At 51.0% G+C, this 21,572-nt stretch overlaps 4 protein-coding genes across 4 annotated transcripts; 3 read left to right on the forward strand and 1 right to left on the reverse strand.

Annotated features, from left to right (window-relative positions):
• Positions 1 to 5,008: 5,008 nt before the first annotated feature.
• Positions 5,009 to 6,283, forward strand: LTS14_007027 (uncharacterized protein; the record flags this gene model as incomplete). Its single annotated transcript, XM_064839720.1, has 3 exons — positions 5,009 to 5,089; positions 5,139 to 6,104; positions 6,155 to 6,283. The coding sequence occupies 3 exons, from the start codon at positions 5,009 to 5,011 to the stop codon at positions 6,281 to 6,283; spliced, it is 1,176 nt and encodes a 391-aa protein (XP_064692479.1).
• Positions 6,284 to 12,657: 6,374 nt separating this feature from the next.
• On the reverse strand, positions 12,658 to 14,343 carry LTS14_007028 (uncharacterized protein; the record flags this gene model as incomplete). Its single annotated transcript, XM_064839721.1, has 1 exon — positions 12,658 to 14,343. The coding sequence occupies one exon, from the start codon at positions 14,341 to 14,343 to the stop codon at positions 12,658 to 12,660; it is 1,686 nt and encodes a 561-aa protein (XP_064692480.1).
• A 901-nt stretch (positions 14,344 to 15,244) lies between these two features.
• On the forward strand, positions 15,245 to 17,914 carry LTS14_007029 (uncharacterized protein; the record flags this gene model as incomplete). Its single annotated transcript, XM_064839722.1, has 2 exons — positions 15,245 to 15,993; positions 16,057 to 17,914. 2 exons carry the CDS (start codon positions 15,245 to 15,247, stop codon positions 17,912 to 17,914), a joined length of 2,607 nt encoding a protein of 868 aa, XP_064692481.1.
• A 464-nt stretch (positions 17,915 to 18,378) lies between these two features.
• On the forward strand, positions 18,379 to 21,210 carry LTS14_007030 (uncharacterized protein; the record flags this gene model as incomplete). Its single annotated transcript, XM_064839723.1, has 2 exons — positions 18,379 to 20,696; positions 20,748 to 21,210. The coding sequence occupies 2 exons, from the start codon at positions 18,379 to 18,381 to the stop codon at positions 21,208 to 21,210; spliced, it is 2,781 nt and encodes a 926-aa protein (XP_064692482.1).
• Between the last annotated feature and the right edge of the window lie 362 nt (positions 21,211 to 21,572).

The following is a 21,572-nucleotide window of genomic DNA, read 5'->3' on the forward strand; positions in this document are numbered from 1 at the left end:
TAAGTCCTCGTCGCTAGTTACTTTCTACGCATAGTCGACCTCAACCTACTTACTTACCGCGAAGGCCGCCTCGTTCATATCCTTAGCCTTCTCCTTAAGCTAACTTATTAAGTGCCGCTAAACCTCGCCCCTATCCTCCTCGCCGAGCCTGCTCCTATATACTTCGATAAGGCCGATATACGTAAGGTCGGCAGCCCTTAAGTACTTACCTACAACCTGCTAGCCTACTGCGCTAAGCCTTCCTAACGCCTTATACGCTATAAGGAGCTAGTTTGCTAGCGCGGCTAGCGTCTGGGTGGTAAGCGGCATCGCCTGCTCGAGGCGGGAAGGTACTATCGTACTCGGTACTGTAGGTGTAGTATTCTATATACTAAGGGTAGGGTGTTCGTAGTAGGTGTAGTGTTCGAGGAGGGTGTAGTATTCGAGAAGGGTGTAGTAGTCGAGAAGGGTATAATATTTGAGGAGGGTATAGTGTTCGAGAAGGGTGTAGTAGTCGAGAAGGGTATAGTGTTCGAGGAGGGTATAGTATTAGAGGGTGTAGTGTTCGAGGAGGGTATAGTGTTTAATAGGGTATAGTATTCGAGGGTGTAGTTTTCGGGGAGGGTGCGGTATTCGAGGGGGTGTAGTAGTAGTATTCGAGGAGGGTGTAGTGTTCGAAGAGGGTATAGCGTTTAAGGAGGGTATAGTGCTAGTGCTGTTTGTTTGCTAGTACTTGTAGTGTGTCCTTGCTAGCTGTAGGCGTTCGGAAGTACGTTCTCGAGCGAGTTAAAGGTCGGTACTTGTAGCGAAGGCATAGCTACGTATAACACCGCTAGTAGCCGTATCTAGCGTATAACACCGCTAGTAGCCGTGTTTGGCCGTATAAGAAGTAAATATTTTGAGTAAATAGGCGTGGCGCTAAGTAAATAGGCGTAGCACTAGGTGAATAGGCGTGGCGCTAAGTGAATAGGCGTAGCGCTAAGTAAATAGACGTAGCGCTAAGTGAATAGGTATCGCGCTAAGTAAATAGGTATCGCGCTAAGTGAATAGGCGTAGCGCTAAGTAAATAGACGTCGTACGAGGTCTAGCGGTAGAGAGCCTACCCTATAGTTAATATCGTAGGTTAATATCGTAATCTAATTCTACCGTAGAGTAGCTAATAATACGATAGCAGATAGCGTAGGGGGTAGAGAGAAGGGAGAAGGGAGTAGAGGAGGTTATCGAGCAGTATAAGCATTACTAGACTCTATTATTACTACCTATATTACGGAATACGGAAGGTAGATAGTATATCGCAGCTTCGAGGGCACGCTAAAGTTATATAATATAGAGGCTAGAGCTAGGGTATTAGGCACGAATGCGTCGGAGGGAGTTATAGCGTATACACCCTAACGCTATATATGCCGTATATAGCTTATAGAGGGTAGGGAGGGCTAAGGTAAGTAGAGTTAAAGGGTTAAGGTAAGCAGAGTTGAAGACTACTACCGCAGTAGTCTTCGGGAGCAGCCGAACTTCGCGGAGGCGGCCATACTTTACCCCGCGCTCCTATACGTACGGGCGCATGTCCGCACGCCCTCGCGCGTCCGACGACTACTAGCGTACACCTATACCCTAACCCTAGTACTACGAAATACTGTCTAGACGTACTAGAAATAATACCGGACAGATAATCGAGTACTGCGAGTAAGATGCATCCTGTTTTAGCGTATAGAACGGCGCCTGCAGGCAGTTCTGGAAGTGCGGATCCTACTAAATAGGATCCTACTAAAATCTGGACCGTGCAGCTTCGCGCCTTACCGGATTTAGGGAGGATCCTATTAATGTTCAGTTGCCTCCTAGGCCTCATATTGGTTAGGTCCTTAGGTTAAAGGCGATATAGGATAAGAGGCTAAGGCGCTTACGGAAGAGCTCTAGTCTTTATCGGATACATCGTCGTAGTACTATATACGTCGCGTCGGGGTCTCCTCTACGTCCGTATAGCCTCTCTAACTAGAAGACCGAGAATCCCCTCTCGTAGGTAAAGATAATACCCTCTCTTTTAAATATCCTCTAATACGGCGGATCGGAGTCTTTACTTAGTACTCTTTACTAAACTATCTAGTCGGAGGCGGTAATAATAATAGCGTACTAGAGTCCGACGGTATTATAGGAGGTATCGCAATTTCGTATAGTCGGTAGGTAGTTAGTAGGTAGTCGCCGCGTATTACAAAGCTTAATATCTTTACTAGTAATATAAGTAGGATATAACGCTTTCGATAGTACGGAGACTAGCGTTTCGAAGCGCTACTTAACCCGAATACTTAGTTTAGCTTATACCGCCCTATACTAAGAATTTAGGTTCTAAGGCCCTAAGGAAAACCGCCCTAAATTTAAAAGCCGGTTTTTTAACCTAAACCGCCCTAAACCGCCCTATAGAGGGGCCTATACTACTTACTAAATATTAGCTATATCTATATATTAGTAGTTATATCGATTACTTTCTATATATACTAAAGGGTTATATAACGATAACTATAACTTAAGACTAGTAAAAGATATTTTTAGTAACATCTACTATAAAGTTAGACCTTATAGGAATAATAAGATTAGTATAATATAGACTTTTACCCTTAGGTTCTTCCTAATACTAGCCCCTTAGAATTAATACCTATATAATTATAATAAGGTCGTCTTCGTAGTTCGAATCGAAAAGTACTTTTATACGTTTATAAAATATTATAGCTGCGGGTATAGTACTACCGTTAGCATCTATAAGTCGTAGATTACTGCATACTCTACTACCTGCTAGAAGGATAGCTTAGAGCAAGAGCAAAGAAGGCGGATTCTTCGGGTTTCGGTAGCTGCGCATAAAGTTCGTTCGATTGATGACAGGGACGAGGTGCAAAAATCACCCTGCTGCACAGGACGTCTAAACGCCCAACGGCTTTCCCAGGCATCATCCTCCTCTAAGCCAAACGTTCCCATCTGGCAAGGAAGAAGGTCCACAAGACCAGATTCACATTTCAGTGTCGCAAGATCTACTTCATCCACGAAGACACTAAGCTGATCGAGGCGCGGCTCACCGATGATACAGCGCGTTACAAAGTGTGTGCGGAGCAGCTCGAACCGATTCTGGGCATCTTTCGAATAACGCAGTCTGCCAGTCTAAGTAACACAGATGCCATGTGCTCCTCTTCGGCGAAGGCTGAAGAGCAGCGGCCGTCATGCTGTGGGAGCAGTGAGAGTGAGATCTGAATCCTTTCTTTCGTGTTGCCAAGTCGTGCAGCGCATCGTTGCGGAAACCTACACTAGCATACATACCAGTCCTATTACAATGGCTTGGTGATGTGTAGCGAGGGTTAGCACGTCTTCTGCAAGGTGCTGCATCGAGATAACACGAATCTTGTCGTAGGATGGCCTCTCGTTACACATTCAATCCACCATGCATCATGTACCCCTAATCCAAGGAATATATCAGTTCTTGCGAGCTATATTGAGGATGTGTGCTTCACAACCCATTTATGAAGATTCCTCCGACGAGTGGCAAGCAGGGGAAAAGCAGTGGCTTTGACTGGAAGACACGGATCTTGACCAGTCTCAGGACATTCCTTGAAGTATCGGCTTTGTTCTTAAAAGCACATCGTACATGCTCCTCAACCAGACACGGTAAAGCTTTCTAGAAGACAGTCAGCTACCAGCAGACCACGAACCAAACACGATAGTCGTGCCGCCTACCCTGCATCTTGCCGCAAGATTTATAGACAACAATAGCAGCATCTTCCCCAGCCATCGACCATCGATACCTAAGTCACCGGAAGGACGAATTTTCAAAGACTGCATAGTTACTCAAAAATTTGGCTTCTGACCATCTCGCGATTTACGTTTCGAATCTGACATGCGCAGCAAGTTGCTTACTTAGCATGAGATATGTAGTTGAAGAGGAACCGCGAAAAGGTGAGGATGCTTCGCCGCGCTATGGCAAGAGCATGCGTCAAGCGTGCTAGAGCGCCCAAACAGTCCGCCCTACCTAAGATTGCCTTTATCAACCGCATCGGTAACCATTTAGCGCATGAATCCCGCGAAAATAGTCCGCTGAGGGCACGCATCCATCCAGAATCGAATACAGACTAGCTCGATCTTCTGACCGACGGAGGAACGACCGTATTTAGGTCGATCTTCGGGTGACATCGACCTTATCAAATCCCGCTCCCAACATCGAGCTCAATGGACCGGAAGAAACGTGCGCCGAGTGCTTGGCCAGAACTCCAATCGAAGAGGAGTAAACAGTCGGATAGTACTGGATGCATGGTCCAGGTAGCCAATACCTGCGACATGTTGCGGAATTGCATGCGAATGTTTCAATGCACTCAGCACCATAACGCACCATCCTGGCCGTCTGCATCTGCAACCAAGCGGAAAGCATTGCTATCGAATGAAGAGGTAGGGGACCAACACATTACACGTCATACACTGTCTAGAGGGCTTATTCGGAGTATGATATCGTGACACGGATGCGAGTACAGGCTATGTCACCATGATTCGATATGTAGCTAGCTACCTCCCTAACTTTCACTCCCACGTATAGAAGGAAGACCACAGTTCAAACCTCCGAGCCATCATACAATCTTCACGGAATTTCACAGCACTAAAGCCACCATGGTTCTTCCACACTTCGATGCCATCCTCAGGTCACCAGACCTGTTCCCTGCATGTCTTGGTCTACTATTACTCTATTTTATTTTCAGCACTACCGCAAACATCCGTAGACTTCATCAGTTCAAGGGACCACTGCTCGCTAGTTTTTCTGGCTCCTGGCTCCTCTGGCAGAGCTGGAGAAAGAACGTTTACGAAGCTGAAAAATCTGCGCTCAGGAAATATGGCATGTTATACTCATCTTCCAGTAATAAATAAGTTGACTAACAGAGCTCCCACAGGATCACCAGCTCGCATTGGACCGAATCTCCTGGTCACTGATGATCCGGATGTTATAAGACATATCAATGCCCCAGGTTCTAAGTGGTGCCGATCTTACTGGTATGAGGCGATGAAGATGGATCCCAGATTGGACACCGTTTTCTCAACGAGGGATGAGAAGGTGCACGCAAAGCTCAAGTCGATGGAAGCTGGTGGTGTAGGTCCGTCACGACAAGTCTAATTATCCAGTAGCTGACAACTGACAGTACAATGGGCGCGATGCACCAGGGCTCGAAAACGATATCGAGGAGCGAGTGAAAGAGCTCATCGACCTCGTCGATAGGTACCACGGCAAAAGCATGGACTTCGCCATGACGGCTAGATTCTTCACCCTCGATGTTCTCAGCACAGTTGCTTTCGGCCGCAAATTCGGGTTCATGGAAGCCAACGAGGACTTGTGGAAGTACGACGAAGCGAGCGCAGGTTTCATGAGTGTGATAGAGTTAATGGCCAACCACCGCTTGATCTATCGTATTCTAGCATCTCCAGGCATGCAAGCTTTGGGAGCGCCTAAGGATACGGACAAGAAGGGCACTGGTCCCGTGCTGGCTTTCGCTCGTAAAGCTGTTGCTGAACGCTTTGAAAACCCCCACGATAAGCGTAAGGATATGCTTAATTACTTCAAGGCAAAGGGCCTAAGTCAAGTGCAGATGGAAGCTGAGGCATATCTGCAAATCATCGCTGGGGCGGATTCGACGACCACAATCCTTCGGTCGATACTCTACACACTGGTCGGGACACCAAGCGCATATATTGCTTTACGCACAGAGATAGACGATGCTGTTGAAGCTGGTGCCATATCGACACCTATTGTGAAGTATCCCGAGGCGAAGAAGTTGCCTTACCTGACTGCCTGTATCTGGGAAGGTATTAGAATGTACCCACCTGTCTTCGGACTTAAGACGAAGCGAGCACCGCCCGGTGGCGAGACAATCAAGGGTGTCTATTACCCAGGAGGATGCGATCTGGGCATGTGCGACGAAAGGATGATGCGAAAGAGAGATGTCTTCGGTTCAGACGCTGACTTTTATCGACCAGAGCGCTGGATGGAAGCGGATCATGATACCTACATCAAATACATGCGAGTCGTTGACATTGTCTTCGGTGCTGGCAGGTTCGTCTGTCTTGGCAAGCATATTGCCATGATGGAGCTCCACAAGGCCTTTGTCGAGGTAAGTCTCACTTATACGACTGTGATAGGGTTCTTGCTGACCGTGCGTAGCTGTTCCGACACTTTGATTGGGCCATGGCTCATCCAATGCAAGGGATTGAGTCAGTTGCACAGTTGACATATACTCAGAGGAACATGGACTTGGTCGCGGTTAGGCGTGTTTTACCAATAGCCCAGTAGATGTACGTGGAAGCAGGAGGTACCGTCATCACAGCAATATGTTCCGCAAAATCACCACGATTAGCACCGTTCTCAACCATTCTCCTTCATCCATCATCCTCGTAGCACCAGAAGTGGCCACGTAATCAATACACATAGCAACCTGCATCGTCCCGTTGCTATCGATATGCGCCCAAGTGCAACTCAGGAAGTCGGCTTCGTTGCGTGCTTCGCAGTACTGCCAACAGCGATTATACACCTGCACATAACCGGCACAACATGTTGTGAGGTTCTGCAGTGGGGTGTCTTGAGCATGAGGTAGCTCGGAGAGGAGGTCCTTCTCCTTGTTCTAATCTGGTGGTCTGGTTGTTCCTGTCACGAAATTGCTTGCGTAGGTTGGGGGCGGGCGTTTGTCAATCTTGATGGAAGATGAATGTGATTATGGTGGACTTGGCTTACTGGTCCAGGGCTTGGTGGTGTTCATTGGTGCTTGTGATTAAGACAATGGACGAAGAGTGTGGGCTCAATACACACCTTCGACTTCGTGGCCGGGTTATATTTGATAAGGGAATGTAGTGTTCTACTCGCTTCGATATGAACGACCGATCGGCGTATAGATACTTGCATTCTTCCATGGAGGTGCATCATCGCGTCTAGTTGTCCAATATTGCAAGCTCATGTGGCGTCGCGACAACCATAAATCGGGATTCGTCTGTTGCAAACTGTTGGCGCTTACACGTGAGAGTCGGTTCCCAAATCGCACGCTTGTTCAGCGAGGTAATGTTAGTCGAATACGGTTACTTGACTGTATAGCAGTCGATGTATGTGTGCAACGGCACGTCAAGCTGCCGTCGACTTCGCAGCTTCGGCCTCGCGAGCGCCTGGGATAGTAGCTTTACAGCACGTGCGGAGTATCTTCTCACAGGATCACCACCTTCGAGCCTTCCCAGACTTGTTCCTGGTTCTCATTTTCCTTGTTAAGCAAGCGGAACTGATATATAAGGTCCGAGACCTTGATATATCAAGTTTATGTTAAACTCAAGGAGAATTTGGCCGGTCTTCGTACTACATAGTAGACAAGGTAGACTACAAGCTACAGGAAGCTTCAATTGAGATTGTTTCACTAGACTCTCTAAGCTTCGTGGTCACTTAACCTAGATACTTTCTTTCGAGCCCCAAGTCCTTCCCCTATCAGGCAAAGAGTCTCCTGGGATGGCTCTAAGAGCGTAGGACTACAGGGTATCCTAGCCGCGTTAATTGCAGGCGATCTCTACCTCTTCAAAGTATCAATTGAGGAGCCTCCTCATCGTGTATGTAACACATATGGTGCGCTGGTGTCGTGGCTAGAGAGGGCAATCAGTCGTAAGGGTTGGATTTGTAAACAGTCGGTACCGCGGTATTCTTACTTACTAAAAATCGAGCTGCAATAATCCAGGACTTTATAACTCCAAAATCTATTCGAAAGACCTCCAACACCGTCGGGTTACAACAAGATACGGTTCTCTATCAAAGAGACCTATCAAGGACTAGTGTAAGATGTACCACCTTCTGCTTGCCCGTTGCGAGTTATAAGAGCGTACAGCAGTTCGGTCGGGTTAGTGCTATTCTGAGTCAGCGCTACAGCGCCTAGACTTGAGCCTAAGGACTACTTTGCCGATAGTTTGTAGCCTAGAGAAGCTACATTTAGCAAATCCAGGTCTGATACGAAGCCGATAATATTCTCACTATAGTATAAAGCACGTACAGTCTGGTTGTTAGTGTTCTGGTAGAAAATATAGTCCGTGCTGACACTATCGGTTGTCGCTGCGATATCGGCTCCTTTGACAATGCTTTCGTTTGGTAGTGTTGTAGCTCCTGTTACGAGTTAGGGCGGCCCCATTTCAAGGTAGACTATTGCATACTCGACTGCTAAGAAGCTATGTCCGGATTCGCATAGTCCCGTTGCCAGTGCTGCAGTACGCTTGTTGACAAGTTCCGCATGTAGACATGATTCGTAGTATCTACCAGCACGCAAGCAACGCTAGTGCTTGGATCGCTTTGGGGGAATAAGGTCATGGTATGCCAGAATGGTAGCCCCGTTTGCTCCAGAAAGTTAACGCCCAATTCTTGAATAACGCCGCTTGTGGAGCCTGAGAGATCAGCGGCGAAAACATCGAAATGTATACCTCTCTTACCGTACTACAGACGAATACCATTCAGCCCAATATCTTGTGTATCTGCGATCGCAGCAAGCGCCAATGTATTGGGCAGGAAGGTCGCGTTCGGCAGCACATAGTATGGTTCCGACCAAGTACTGCCACTAGTAGTATTTACGGTTGTTACCAAACCAATGCCGTCGAAGAAGAAGAGCTGACGCTAGAAAACCCGTTAAGCAAGGTTATCCCAAACCAGAATTGCGACTTACTACTGTCGTGGAGTTCATCGTATACGATATTGCCATTAAGGGAGAATTACTTACCACGTCGTTGGTGACCACGTGTGTGTTGGAAATGTTATGACCCGAGGTTAACTACAACTCATTTTCCCACTGGTTCTCCAAAACAGCGCCATCGATGTCTACATAGTAGGAGTATAAGGTAGAGCCTCCCGCCGGACTTGGAGCGCAAGGCCCGTTTGATCCATTGCTTGAGTCTGTAGGAAGGTTGGCCCAGAAGTCGAAATATTGGGCAGCGTTGCTCTATGTGACCGTAAGTCCTTCTTGCAAAATCACGGCTTCAAAGACGATTTGGAAGGCTTACTGCTGCATATTTTTCCTGCGGAAAACGCTGCCCAGCATCCCACCCAGAATTGCAGCGATCATGATAATCGCCACAGTGGGTACGACGAGCCAAATGAAAGGACTTCTGTTCAGTCCGCATTTTCGTGCTCTCTTGTTCACCTGGCCAACCACATCTTCTTCTACTTTCACTTCGTGTGTCGCAGGCTCTAAAACCTCTGGTGCCTGTGCCTCCTGAAGACAACCGTAAGGGCGTTAATTGTCGGATACGATCTTCTCCTCACTCCTTGAGATTGGCGGCGGGAGGTAGTGCTCGGGTCTATTGAGAGATGAATTGCGAGCTAGAGGGCCTCGCAGTCTGAAGTCGGGGATTACCTCAAGGCCGTCATATATCGCAACCACATGCGGGCCTAAGTCTTCCTGCGGTTTACCCTTTGATTCTATGAGGACACGGTTAGAGCAGAGAGTGGACAGAACGGCAGCTGAAGAGAAAACGGACTGAATCTGAGCCCGTACCTCCACGCAGAACGGCTGACTAACAATTAGTGACTTATTCAGACATAATGCCTGTTCGCCAACCGGAAGAGGTCTGCTACCTCGGCTAGTAATTGCCTGCAGTAGCTGGAGAACGGCGCTGGCTTACCCTCGAGCTGTCTCTTTTGATAGCTCGTAGTCTTTTACCTAAATCTTTATGTCATGGCCCTCTGCGGAGAGGCTCAAACCAGGGTCACGTGCAGGTAGCAGAAACCTCTAGTGCTCACCCCAGGTCACGTGCGGAGTGAGGCAAGTGAGCGCGGCTCGCTACGCTCACCAAACGACGAGCACAGTGAGTGTCGCCAATACGATCGTCGCATGAGAGCGAATCTCCTTTATTTATGACCATGGCCTTACGCCGAGTGATTAGGAGTTTCGTGCTCAAGCTCTCCGCTGGCACCCATAAGTCTTCCCACCTCACCCGTGTAAAAACGCTTGCCCTTTCTGCGCTCCCTTTTGATGATCCAATCGACTGCCCGCCGAAGGGTGTTGGACTAAGTGCTCGAACTGTTTAGATGCTTTTCGTGTGGCTCGGGCTTTTCTTGGGTGGGATTAGGAGCGACTCGTAGGCAACATGCAACGTTTCGACTAAGGAAATAGACTTGCATACTGCTTATCAAGAGGCGAATGGGACGATGACTTCTCTCGGTAGTAAGTCTCCCGTCGTTCATTTAAGGATCTGAACTCTGGGCTGTCTGGTCATGTGGTGGCATACATTGTCAATGCTCGGGTCATTTAACTTACTTTCGCCTTAGCAATTACGATGACCCCGTCGAGCGAACATGGCTACCTGCGTACGCCGGAAGTCTTTATGGAGTGAGGACGTTGATGGTCGGTTTGCGTATGTGGTTGCGAGTAACAAAGCAGGCCGGTACATTCGGCCTGGATGATGTGCGTTGCTCGAAAATGCAGATTACGTTTGGTTGGTCAGGGCTGATTACATAGGTCCTCATGCTTGGTGCATGGCTGGCTGCAACCGTGTTCACCATTATTAGCATACTCTTCTCCACCTCCGCCCACATAGGAAGGCACATCTGGGACATACCACTGACTGGCTTCGAGCCTATCGTCGAACTCAGCTGGATCGCTCAGCTCGCTTTCTTGGTCACGGGAGCTTGCACCAAGATCTCAGTACTCCTGTTCTACCACCGACTTGTGAATAACCCTGTCAGCCGGCGTTGGTGGTTGTCAGTCATTGGCGCTATGATGTTCACAGCAGCATTCACGATCGCCTTCGTTCTCGTCCTACTTTTCAACTGCAACCCAACAGAAGCGTACTGGAAGTCTTTCGACCCAAACCTCACTCAATCCTACAAGTGTGTTGTCACTACCATCGTTAGCATCCTGGCCGGTATACTTGCGATGATTAGCGATGTGTACTCGATCGTCCTACCATGCGTCATCACCAGACACATCAAGCTTCCAGCCAGGCAGGAGGCAGCCCTAAGGTTCCACTTCTCATCAGCCGCGATTGTGGTAGCTGCGAGTATCGTGAGAACGTACTTTCTTTGGGGTAGGCTGCACGGCTACTCCTACATCCGTCAATTACTGACGTTTGGCTCAGAAGTCGGCCAAAACTCAGCTATCAGCTGGATGTTCTTCAACAGCTCCGTAGCTTCCCAGCTGGAACTCCAGCTTGGAACAGTCTATGCATCACTGCCCGCATTTCGTGCCTTCTTCCGTAGATACCTGAGCGGACCCTTTCCCATCAGCCCCAGTCGCTCGGTACCGTCGCGGAATGGAACGCGAACATCACGCTTCATCACACGCATGCATTTGCGGAGCCGCATCTACCAGCGAGGCTACTTCAACGTAAAGCATTCCACGAGATCCAACGAGGCAGCAACGACAACGCTGGTAGAGGAGGAAGAAACAGAAGAAGCATGGCCACTATGATATGCAGCGAGCTCACAGTCCCTCATCGGATCACCAGCCGAGTATAAAGTGCACAACCTGAAGATGATACAACGATACCGCGAGTCTGTGGGTGGTTATAGACAAGGGGGCGCGAAAAATAGCCTTTCATAGCCGTCTGTATTCGCACTGCCCTGGAAAGACTTAGCGAGCAGTCCACCGCCTGCAGCTCGTGTAGTGGCTGCTACGATAGTGATTGCTTCGCTAAGCAATGCGGAAAGTCCATTGTCGTAATCGACTAGCTCGCCGTTCCTGAGCGTGAAGAGCGCAAGCTGTTCGAGCTCGAAAAATTGTTGTGGGCCAAAGGATGACGGACGTAATCTTTGCAATGTAGATCACTCTAGCTTCTGCGTCGAGTTGCTGCTTTGCAGGCTGCTGCAACCCAAAGAAACGGTGTGCGTACCCTTGGATCGACACCGATGTAACGAACTCGAATGCTCATGTGTCAGGCGATGAGCTTCACTTTTCAATGATTGCTGCACTTTGGCAAGCTGTGCGAGGCCCCATTATTGACCTGCGTGAAAATATTCTTGATCTTGACCTCATTGACCCCATTCGGGGCTCCGGGATCATGAACCCTTTGGAAATACTATAAAATGCAGCGAGACGCTGGGCCAGCGTCTGCTGACACCGTCACCTAGACGCATGTTACTTCAAGAGCATACAGGTGTATAAACGCTGCGTACAGGGAAGCAGCATCTATAAATCAGTGCTTGCAGCCGCTGTACTGCTAGAGAAGACGTAGATCTGCATCGAGACTCTGCAATGGAAAGTTTGATCACTTGATTGCGCAGTGCTTGTCTAAGTCCACTAATACGCTGACAGATTGCGCATACGTGAGTATGCACTCTCGGAAGGTATTCTAGGCGAAGAACATGATTTCAATTTCACCAGGTGAGCAATGTGTGGATGAAATAAAACTTCATGCGCCTGCTGCTTCTTGGTATTGTACACCCCTCAACTGGAAGCTGGACACCAGGCGCCCGGCAACTGCGGCCGACTCCACAACGCCTCGGAGGTGCGATTCCACCCACGCAAATGTTCCAGTCGTATAACACGGTCCCTTCGCAGACAAGTAGCCCTGTCTATTGCTTAAGAGCCTAGACGGCAGACAGGGGCCAGACGACGGCTGAATGGCGAACATCGGGCTCCCAGACATTTACATTTATACCTTCTACTATAATACACGTCCTTCCGAACGCCTTCAATTCGTACTTTATACGTCGCAGTTCTACTCGTAACGGTAGCAGAAGCGCCCACCATACGTATCCATAAGCGAGCTCAGCACCTCGTTCTCGCCTACAAGGCCAAATACCACGTTATCCTGCAGCGTCATGTCCGCGCTCGCTGGGCTATTCTGCAGGGTGTGCGTGCCATAGATCTCGTCCAGCCTGTTCTCGATGTCGAGGTATTGCCAGACCGTCCAGATGCGGTCGATCATAGCGTGATGCAGGAAGAAGATGGGATCGTTGGGGCTGGAGTGGAAGTCTTCGAGCTGCGAAGGTCCACCACCGAGCCAGTGCCCACCGCCGTGTATGCCGAGCTTGTTGTCGCCCAAGAAGCCCTGCATGAGAGACTGGAAGTACTCAACCTGGGTCTCGCCGAGCACAAGGTCGGTGACATTGGTGTAGGTGTTGAACTGGCTAGAGAACCAAGAGTTCAAGTCGCGGACGAGGCAACGGGAGTTGAGGTCGTACTGATTGGCAACGTTGTTGCCGTAGGGTGAATCAAGGGGACCAAGAGAGGTATTGAAGTTCTCGCTGAATGGACCGCTGTGCACGCAGCCGCCGCCGGTACCAGGCGGGAAGGTGAAGCCCATCAGACCGAGGAAGGTACCGTTGCGGTCAGGGATGTAGACACCATTGCTGCCCATAGAGAACTCATCGCCATTGAAGAGCTCGCTCTGGTCGACGGCAGCGGCGTCCTGTGCCCAATCCCAGTAGGGGAGGTTGCCAGAGTAGCCACAGACCTCGATGAGATCAGTCTCGTACTGGTGGATCATGTTGCGGTGCCATGCGAGGAAGTCCGCAGTTCCGTGGATGTTGTAGGTCAAATTGATGTGGGTGGCAACGTACTCATCGTAGCGGTTCAACACACCGGGATAAGTGTCACTGGCAGCCTCCACGTACCGAGGAGGGTTGTTGTGCAGACAAGTAATCGCATCCGTGTAAGATTTTCGCTGAGCGTTGGACATCTTCCTGAACTCGGTACGAACGCGCGCGTTCTCCGGCGTACAGCTGCCGTTGGTCTGGCGAGCTTGCATGCGTGACATCGCTAGCTCACTGATGTTCTTCCATGCCTCGCCCGACTCGATCTGAGCGACGGTGAAGTCTGACAGCGAAGGCACGTAGGAAGACGAGACCGAGGTGCTTGACGAGGATGACGAGCTCGTCATGGAGGATGCGGCCGTGCTTGAGGTCGCACTCGTTGTGGAGACTCCGCTGCTCAACACACGTCCAGAAGCAGTGGCAATTGCAGATCCGTTCGTGCCAGAAGCGGATGGGTAAGGCGTGCTAGCGGATGCAGCTACCGACGAGAGAGCAAGCGAAGACTGGCCGCTTGGGCCGGAGAGAATAATGCTGGCGGTACCGTCAGATGAGGCGGCCGGGTATGAGCGTACGGCAGTCGGCGTCCCACGGGAGATGCTCCCAGAATCGAAAGCAGTATCCCAGGCTGCTGTGTACGTCGCCGGCGCTGAGCCTGAAGCACGGGTGACGGCGTTGGAACCAGTAGGAGTCTCGCATGGCTTTTCGAGCTCGTCCTTCAGGGAGTGCACTTCTTCACGTAGCTGCGCGATATAGTGCTCCTGCTCCAAGGCATAGCTGCTGTTCCCGAAAGCTCCAATGCTAGGCGCTGCAGTACCCTGACCCAGCACCAACGCTGGTGCGAGGGTCAGAAGAAGTGACTGAAGATGCATCGTGCGGTTGACAACCAAAGGTATGGAGAGAGGCAAGAGGAATTCGCTGGAGGAAGGCGAGGAACAAACAAAACAAAATGATGGTGATTATTGAGGCTGCCTTGTGAGGCGACCTTGGCAGTTGATCTGCCCCCCCCCTGACTTCTTTCTCCTAGCATAGGCGCTACTCTCAGTCTACCATTGACAGTTTCCTATACTTACGAGAATCAGTGGAGCGCGCCCTGTGTCAATGAACCTTGCGAACCAGCTCGTATTATTACTGTCTTGCCGAGTGATGAAAGCCAAGCGAAAAAGCTGGCCAAAGGTTTTCAACGTGGGCCTGGTGGATGCGGCCGTAGACGCGGCCTGGAATAGGATGAGCACATAGGAGGTACGGACTGGGGCGCGATGCGACGAATGAGACAGCTGACCGCGTGGAAAAATTGGACTCGGCAAAGTTAAGCTTCGTCTCGAGCAGGGGAGGCGCCGTGTTCTGACGCAGGAACACAGGAACCGTTGCGGCTCAGCGGGCAGATCAGTTTAAAATATCCAATTCCACGCCTCCGACACCTCCGACACTAGATCGCCTTCGTGTCATTCATCCAACATCCCAGCAATGCTCCACCGACCTGAAGGACCGAATCAGTCTAGCTTTTCCAACCCGTACTCGTACTCAACTCTAGGACGACTGTTCCGCGCGCTTCCTCCTCGGAGTGGAGTCTCCCTCGCGATGCCAACACGCCAAATGCGACACTCCGTAAACTCATCGCTTTCATTGCCAAGCATCTCAGGTGTGTAGAATCATTATTGGTGTTGTATATTCGTGTTCCCTTCTGCACTCTCGCTTCTGTTTCCCTGCTGCTCGTCTGTCTACGCACAGTTTCTCTTATTTTTCCCTTTTGATCCTTTCTCGCCTGCGACCATGCGTGTCGACGCATCACTCGCTGCTCTTTTCCTTTCTGGCCTTGCTGGCGCCCATTCTTTCGGCTACAATTCTACAAACGGCACCAACAGCACTAGTTCTGGCAATCATCAGGTTATCTCGCAGTTGCAAAAGGAGATCCAGGAGCTGCGTCAAAAACTTGCCGATGCAGGCAGCAGTTGCGACATCAATGGAAACGGTGGTCTGAACAGCGGTTCTGCGACCTCCCCTTGGGAAGGCTCTGCCTCCGCGACAGGCTACGGTTCCATTCAGCCTTCGAACGGCCAGGGTTCTAGCCATGTTTCTCAAGCTTCTGCCGCTACTTCTGGCGCTGGAAGTGCAGGAGGTGCTTCTCCCTCCACCTACCAGCAGGGCACACCCTCATCCGTTTCCACGCAAGTGACCACAATCACCAACCAATACTCGACTGTCGTTAGCACCATCTACGTTACCAACACTCTCGCTCCTGCTGCGTCATCCGCTTACGGCTCCGCGGCTGCTTCTAATGCTGGTGCTTCCTCCTACGGCTCTGCCGCTATCAACGGCCCCGGTGGTGCCTCTTCTGTCGCTTCTGGTGCGGGTTCTGCCTCTGTCGCATCCACGAAGACCCCAGACTACTATGCTCCTCTGCCTCCAGCTTCCACGTCGACTGCCGCGTCTACTGTGACCATCATCGTTACTGCTGGGCAATCCGCTCCTGCCAATTCCGGCGCGGCTTCCAGCGCAGGTGTCGACACCTGCACCGAGACGTATGCTGGCAGTGGCACCATTCCGAGTCAGCCCGCCTCAACTAGCATGGCTGTGTCGTCTAGCAGCGGTTCCGCCTCGTCCGTAAACGGTGAGGCAGGCAGCAGCTCCTCTGCTCCATATGGCTTCGCCAACAGCACTACCCGCAGCTACCCGACTGGCTCTGCTGCATCTTCCGGTTTCGTCTCCAAGACCTCTATTCAGAGCTCTTCATTAGGCACCGCAGTTTCGGCCTCGATTTCAAGCACCGCTACCGCCAACGCTACTTCTTCAATTTCAAGTTCGGCGAAGGCGTCTTCCACTGCGGCTGCAAACCTGACCGACTGCTCTTCTCTCTGCTCCACCCTTACGAAGTTCAACGACTGGGACGTCACTCCGGAGACCTGCACTCAATTGAAGGCCGGTACCCTTGTCAACACTCCAAGTGGCCAGTCCAGCGTGGGTTGTGCAGCTTCTTTCACACCTGAGATCGATGTCTGCCAGGTGACACTTAATATCAAAACCAGCGGAACTGCCAACACGTACATGGAGGTCTGGCTACCAAACGCGAACTCGTCTTCTTGGAACGGCCGAACCATGAGCACAGATAATGGTGGCTTGAATGGGTGCGTCCACTACGTCGATATGCAATACGTCTCCGGTATGGGCTTCGCCGCCATAGGCGACAATGCCGGCCACAACGGCTCTTCGTTCGATGGCACGTGGACAATGAACAACAACGAGGCTGTCGTTGACTGGGCTTGGCGTGCGCGCCATGCGTCGGTCGACATCGGCAAGCAACTTGTGAACCAGTTCTATAGTAAGGCGGCTGATTACTCTTACTACATTGGCTGCTCTGCGGGAGGCGCCCAAGGTCTACAGTCTGCGCAGAAGTTTCCCAACGATTTTGACGGTATCATCTCCGGCTCATCCGCCAACGACTTCAACCATCTTCAGGACTGGTCTGCTCATTTCCGCCAGATTACTGGTGCCACGGGTAACGATACCTTCCTCTCCATCAATGACTGGACCACCGTTCAGACCTACATCCTTGCGCAGTGCGATGAGCCGCTTGATGGCGTTGCTGACGGCATCCTGGAGGACCCTACACTTTGCCAGTTTAATGTCTCTGCCATCCCTGTGTGCGGCGCCACCACCTCTGGTTGTCTGACGGCGACCCAAATCGACACGGTTGAACAAGTGTTCAAGCCTCTTTACAATGGCAACAACCTTATCTATCCGGCCCTCCTCTACGGCGCTCAAGTAGACGCCTTCCGACTGGGCCTCCTGTCCGGTTCTATCCAGGGTATCGCTCAGGATTTCTTCCGCGGAGCCGTGTACAATGACTCCAGCTTCAACATTCTCAACATTGGTCCCGCCGACTGGAACCGCGCAGATCAGCTCGATAACTTGCACGGAAACCCGTCCGCTTTCAACGGCGACTTGTCTGGCTTTTCCGGCGCGGGCAAGAAGCTGATGATGTACCACGGCATGGCGGACCCTATGACTTCGGGCACAAACTCGCAACGTTACTACCAGAAGGTCGCAGCAACCATGGGTCTTTCGAATACCGAGATTGATAACTTCATGCGTTTCTACCGCATTTCCGGAATGGCCCACTGTGGTGTCGGCGGCATCTCTGGTGCCGGTGCGTGGATGTTTGGTCAAAGTGGTCTAGCTGCGCCAGCCACCGACAACATCGTGACCAACCTCGTGGACTGGGTTGAGAGCGGTGCTGCACCGGACTCGCTTCTTGGCACCAAGTTCTGGTATGACACCCCTTCCATGGGCATCGAATTCGAGCGCCGCCACTGCCGCTACCCATACCGCACCACTTACACTGGTGGCGACTCGACCAAACCTGACTCATGGACTTGCGACTTCATTGAGAACTGGCAGGACTGCGAGGGCGTCACTTGCAATGCAGACGGCACCTTTACCTAAACTATTTCCTTGTAGTCTAACACTGAAATGTAACATAGTCAATTTCTCATAGTATCTTCCTCTTATCCGTAGATTGATTTTGGGTAGCCCAAGGACTACGTAGTTGTTTTCGCAGTCTTGACATTAGGGCAATTTCCACGTTAGAAAACAGAAAACACAGCGTCCCCTCAGTCCCCGCACGCGATGTAGACTACAACTTTCCGCACGTTTAGCAAAGTTTCTTCTACATCCCCGGAGCAGATGTGCTGCTCATTTCATCCTTCCTTCCCCGTCTCCTTTCACTCGTGGAGAAATGCGAGTGATCATCATGATAGATTTTTGAATTGAGGAGATCTCTCTCCGCGCAGCGCAAGATGCGCATATGGAAGTTGACTTAGCTCGATCATAAGGTGAGCCATGTTTTCTCGACCGTTGCCTTCGTTCCATTCTGCACGTCCTTCGCACTGGACATAGACCATCGAACAATGTACCGCAGTCTTCGCTCGCTAGCGATAACCGTCGGGATCTTTGCGTCGACTACTAGAGCGCAGACGAACTTCAGCGTCGCCAATTTCAAGGGAGTCCTCGCAGCGGGATCTGGAGTCCTTGAGTCGTTGAGACCGACCAGCAATCTTTCATTCGATTACAGCCCGTCGGACTTCTACCACTATCGGGACGGTGCTGGGCAGTACCACACTGGCGATCTGACCTTGCGTTATCGTGCTCTTGGCGAAAGCGACTGGACGGATGCAGACACTGCTGCCATTCGACAAAATGGAACGGATGGTCAAGCTTCAACGACCGGGCTACTCACCACGGATCTCATCAATCAGCTGCCTGGATTAGCCAAGGGGATCAAGGTCACAAGATCGTGGTCGCAGCAGGATGGTGATCTCACACTATCCTTCACCATCGATAACACCGGGGCAGAAAGTATCGAATTAGGTAGCGTGGGCATCCCCATCGTATTCAACAACATCTTCTCCAATCGTACAGCCGTCGAGGTCACGCAGAGATGCTCATTGATCGACCCTTACATCGGCCTAGGAGCAGGCTACGTTCAAGTGACGGCACTCAGTGGTACCGGTCCCAATCTCGTGATTACACCACTGAATCAAGACTCGAAGTTCGAAGCGTGGCGATTCCTGCCTGAGCCTGATGATACATTTTTGGGATATCAGATCCAAACCTACGAAGGCAACTACGCTTGGCAAGTCTACAGCCTCGCATATGCCGAGAACGAGTGGAATACGACGGAGCCATGGAATCCACCCAGCTCTACTATCCTTGCATCTGGAGGAAACATCACTCTTGGTCTTCGGTTTTCGGTCGCGGATCAAGTGCAAGACATCGATACCGTACTTTCCACTGCGGGGTTGCCGGTCACTGTGGGTGTTCCAGGTTATGTGATCCCTCAGGATTTGCCAGCCAGGCTATTTGTCAACTCATCGCATGCGATCAACAACATCACAGTTGAGCCAGCGGGAGCGCTGACCCTCACCTCAGGGGGCACGTATGGAGAATCCTGGACGGGATACGATATCAGTGCTTCCACCTCAGCATTTGGCCGCGCTCGAGTAACACTCACGTACGCAGATGATAGGATACAGACCGTCCACTACTGGATCGCCCATTCCAGCCCAACTGTACTTTCTGAGCTCGGTGATTTCTTGACTAATGAGCAATGGTACACCAACACTTCCGATCCCTTCGGCCGTGGCAACAGCGTGATCACCTATGACCGCTCCACCAATGATTACGTGCTACAAGACAACCGTACTTGGATAGCAGGTGTGAGCGATGAGGGTGGCGCCGGCTCATTCCTAGCAGCCGGGATGAAACAGGCGGTAGCGCCAGCTGCATCAGAAGTAGCTAAGCTAGAGACAATGGTCCGCGATGTTGTATGGCGTACGCTCCAGATCTCAGAAGGCAACGACACCTACGCGGTACGACGCAGCATATTCTACTACCAACCCGACCTGGTACCCGATTACATCTACAGCCCCGAATTCAATTGGACAGCCGTACCAGGCGAGACGTGGAACAAAAGTGAGGCGTACATGACCTGGCGAACCTACGACTACGTCCACGTCAGTGCGCTTTACTGGTCTCTTTACCGCGCCGGTCGTACAGTTCCCGGTATCTTGACCCAACGAAATGCAATATGGTATCTTCTACAGGCCTATCACACAGTCCACTACGCACTCTCCAATGCCACGGACGGCACACCCTTGACCGACTACGCCAACGTAGGCTTAATGGGCGAATGGGTCTGGGGTGAGCTGCTCTCTGACTTATATGCAGAGAACTACACCATGGAAGCAGCGGAGATGGAACAGACCATGCGTGGACGGCAACAAATCTGGGCCTCGGAAGCAGATCCCTACGGTTCCGAAATGGCATGGGACAGTACGGGAGAGGAGGGTGTGTACTTTTGGTCCGCCTACTTCAACGACACCGCGACAACACGGAAGACCGTGAACGCCATCCGCGGCTACATGCCGACCGTACCACACTGGGGCTGGAACGGCAACGCACGTCGATACTGGGATTTTCTCTACGCTGGATCGATCCAATTGGCGCGCATAGAGCGGCAAATTCATCACTACGGATCCGGCCTGAACGCTCTGCCAATTTTGGCTGACTATCGAGCTTCTGCAGATCCGCAAGGCCTAGATGCGCTGTACCAGTTACGAGTAGGTTATGGAGGTAATTCAGGCCCACTGACGAATATAGATGCCGAGGGGTTCGGTTCAATGGCGTTCCATAGTTATCCTGATACGATGCACTGGGATGCGTATAGGTGAGTGTGTCTGCCCTGCTCAGACGTGCTCATAAGCTAACAGCGATGTAGCGGCGACTACGGCCCAAACTTTCTCGGCCACGTCCTCGGCGCCGCCACCTACCTAGTCAACCATCCGATCTTCGGGTATGTCAGTTTCGGGGGTAAAGTCTCTTCAACCAACAACAGTACCCTTATAATCGTGGAACCAAGAGACTCGGTTCGACAACGAATTTTCGTCGCTCCGACAAGTTTGTACGTCACTATCGATGCTGGCACTATCGAGAACTTCTCATACGACATAGTCTCCAAGGAGGTCATGGTCAACATCAGTAGTGGACGAAGCGCGAACAGTACGATGGATGGCTACGAAGCCGGAAGCACGCTTCGGGCGGTGATGAAGTGGGAGCAGACTGGGGGGGGCGAGCATGTCACAAAGATGGGACTGCAGACTGCGCTGGAGTCAGGGCTCGGCGGATATCTAGTCGGTCTGTCAACGACCGAAGCGAGCTGTGTCTTATTCACGGCTTGTTGAGAGCTGGTGTCGCATAAGATTTACGCGTACGATTAGCTGCAGTACTACCCGTGGAAACGCAGAAATAGTATCTAGAACAGCTTGTCCAGATCAGCGCTTTGCATTGCACCTCCCAAATCGTAGCACTGTCACGTCTGTAAGCCGTCACCCCTCGTTAGTGGTATATATGTCTACGGAACCTCTGCTTCGCGCCGGTCGTGGTATGGTGTATCTAGTCGATCTTTTCAGAGGCAGCGAGTCCAGTACTTGCGACGAACATGTGTACGTCCGGCATCAGCAGTAACTTGCAAAACAGCTTCGATGACCGTCTGGTCTCACTATCAGTCACAATAGCATGAGCCGAGAAACAATGCCTCTGCAGA

This window comes from Recurvomyces mirabilis (genome assembly GCF_035927965.1).
Source record: "Recurvomyces mirabilis strain CCFEE 5264 chromosome Unknown scaffold_19, whole genome shotgun sequence".
NCBI classification, from domain to species: Eukaryota; Fungi; Ascomycota; class Dothideomycetes; order Mycosphaerellales; family Teratosphaeriaceae; genus Recurvomyces; species Recurvomyces mirabilis.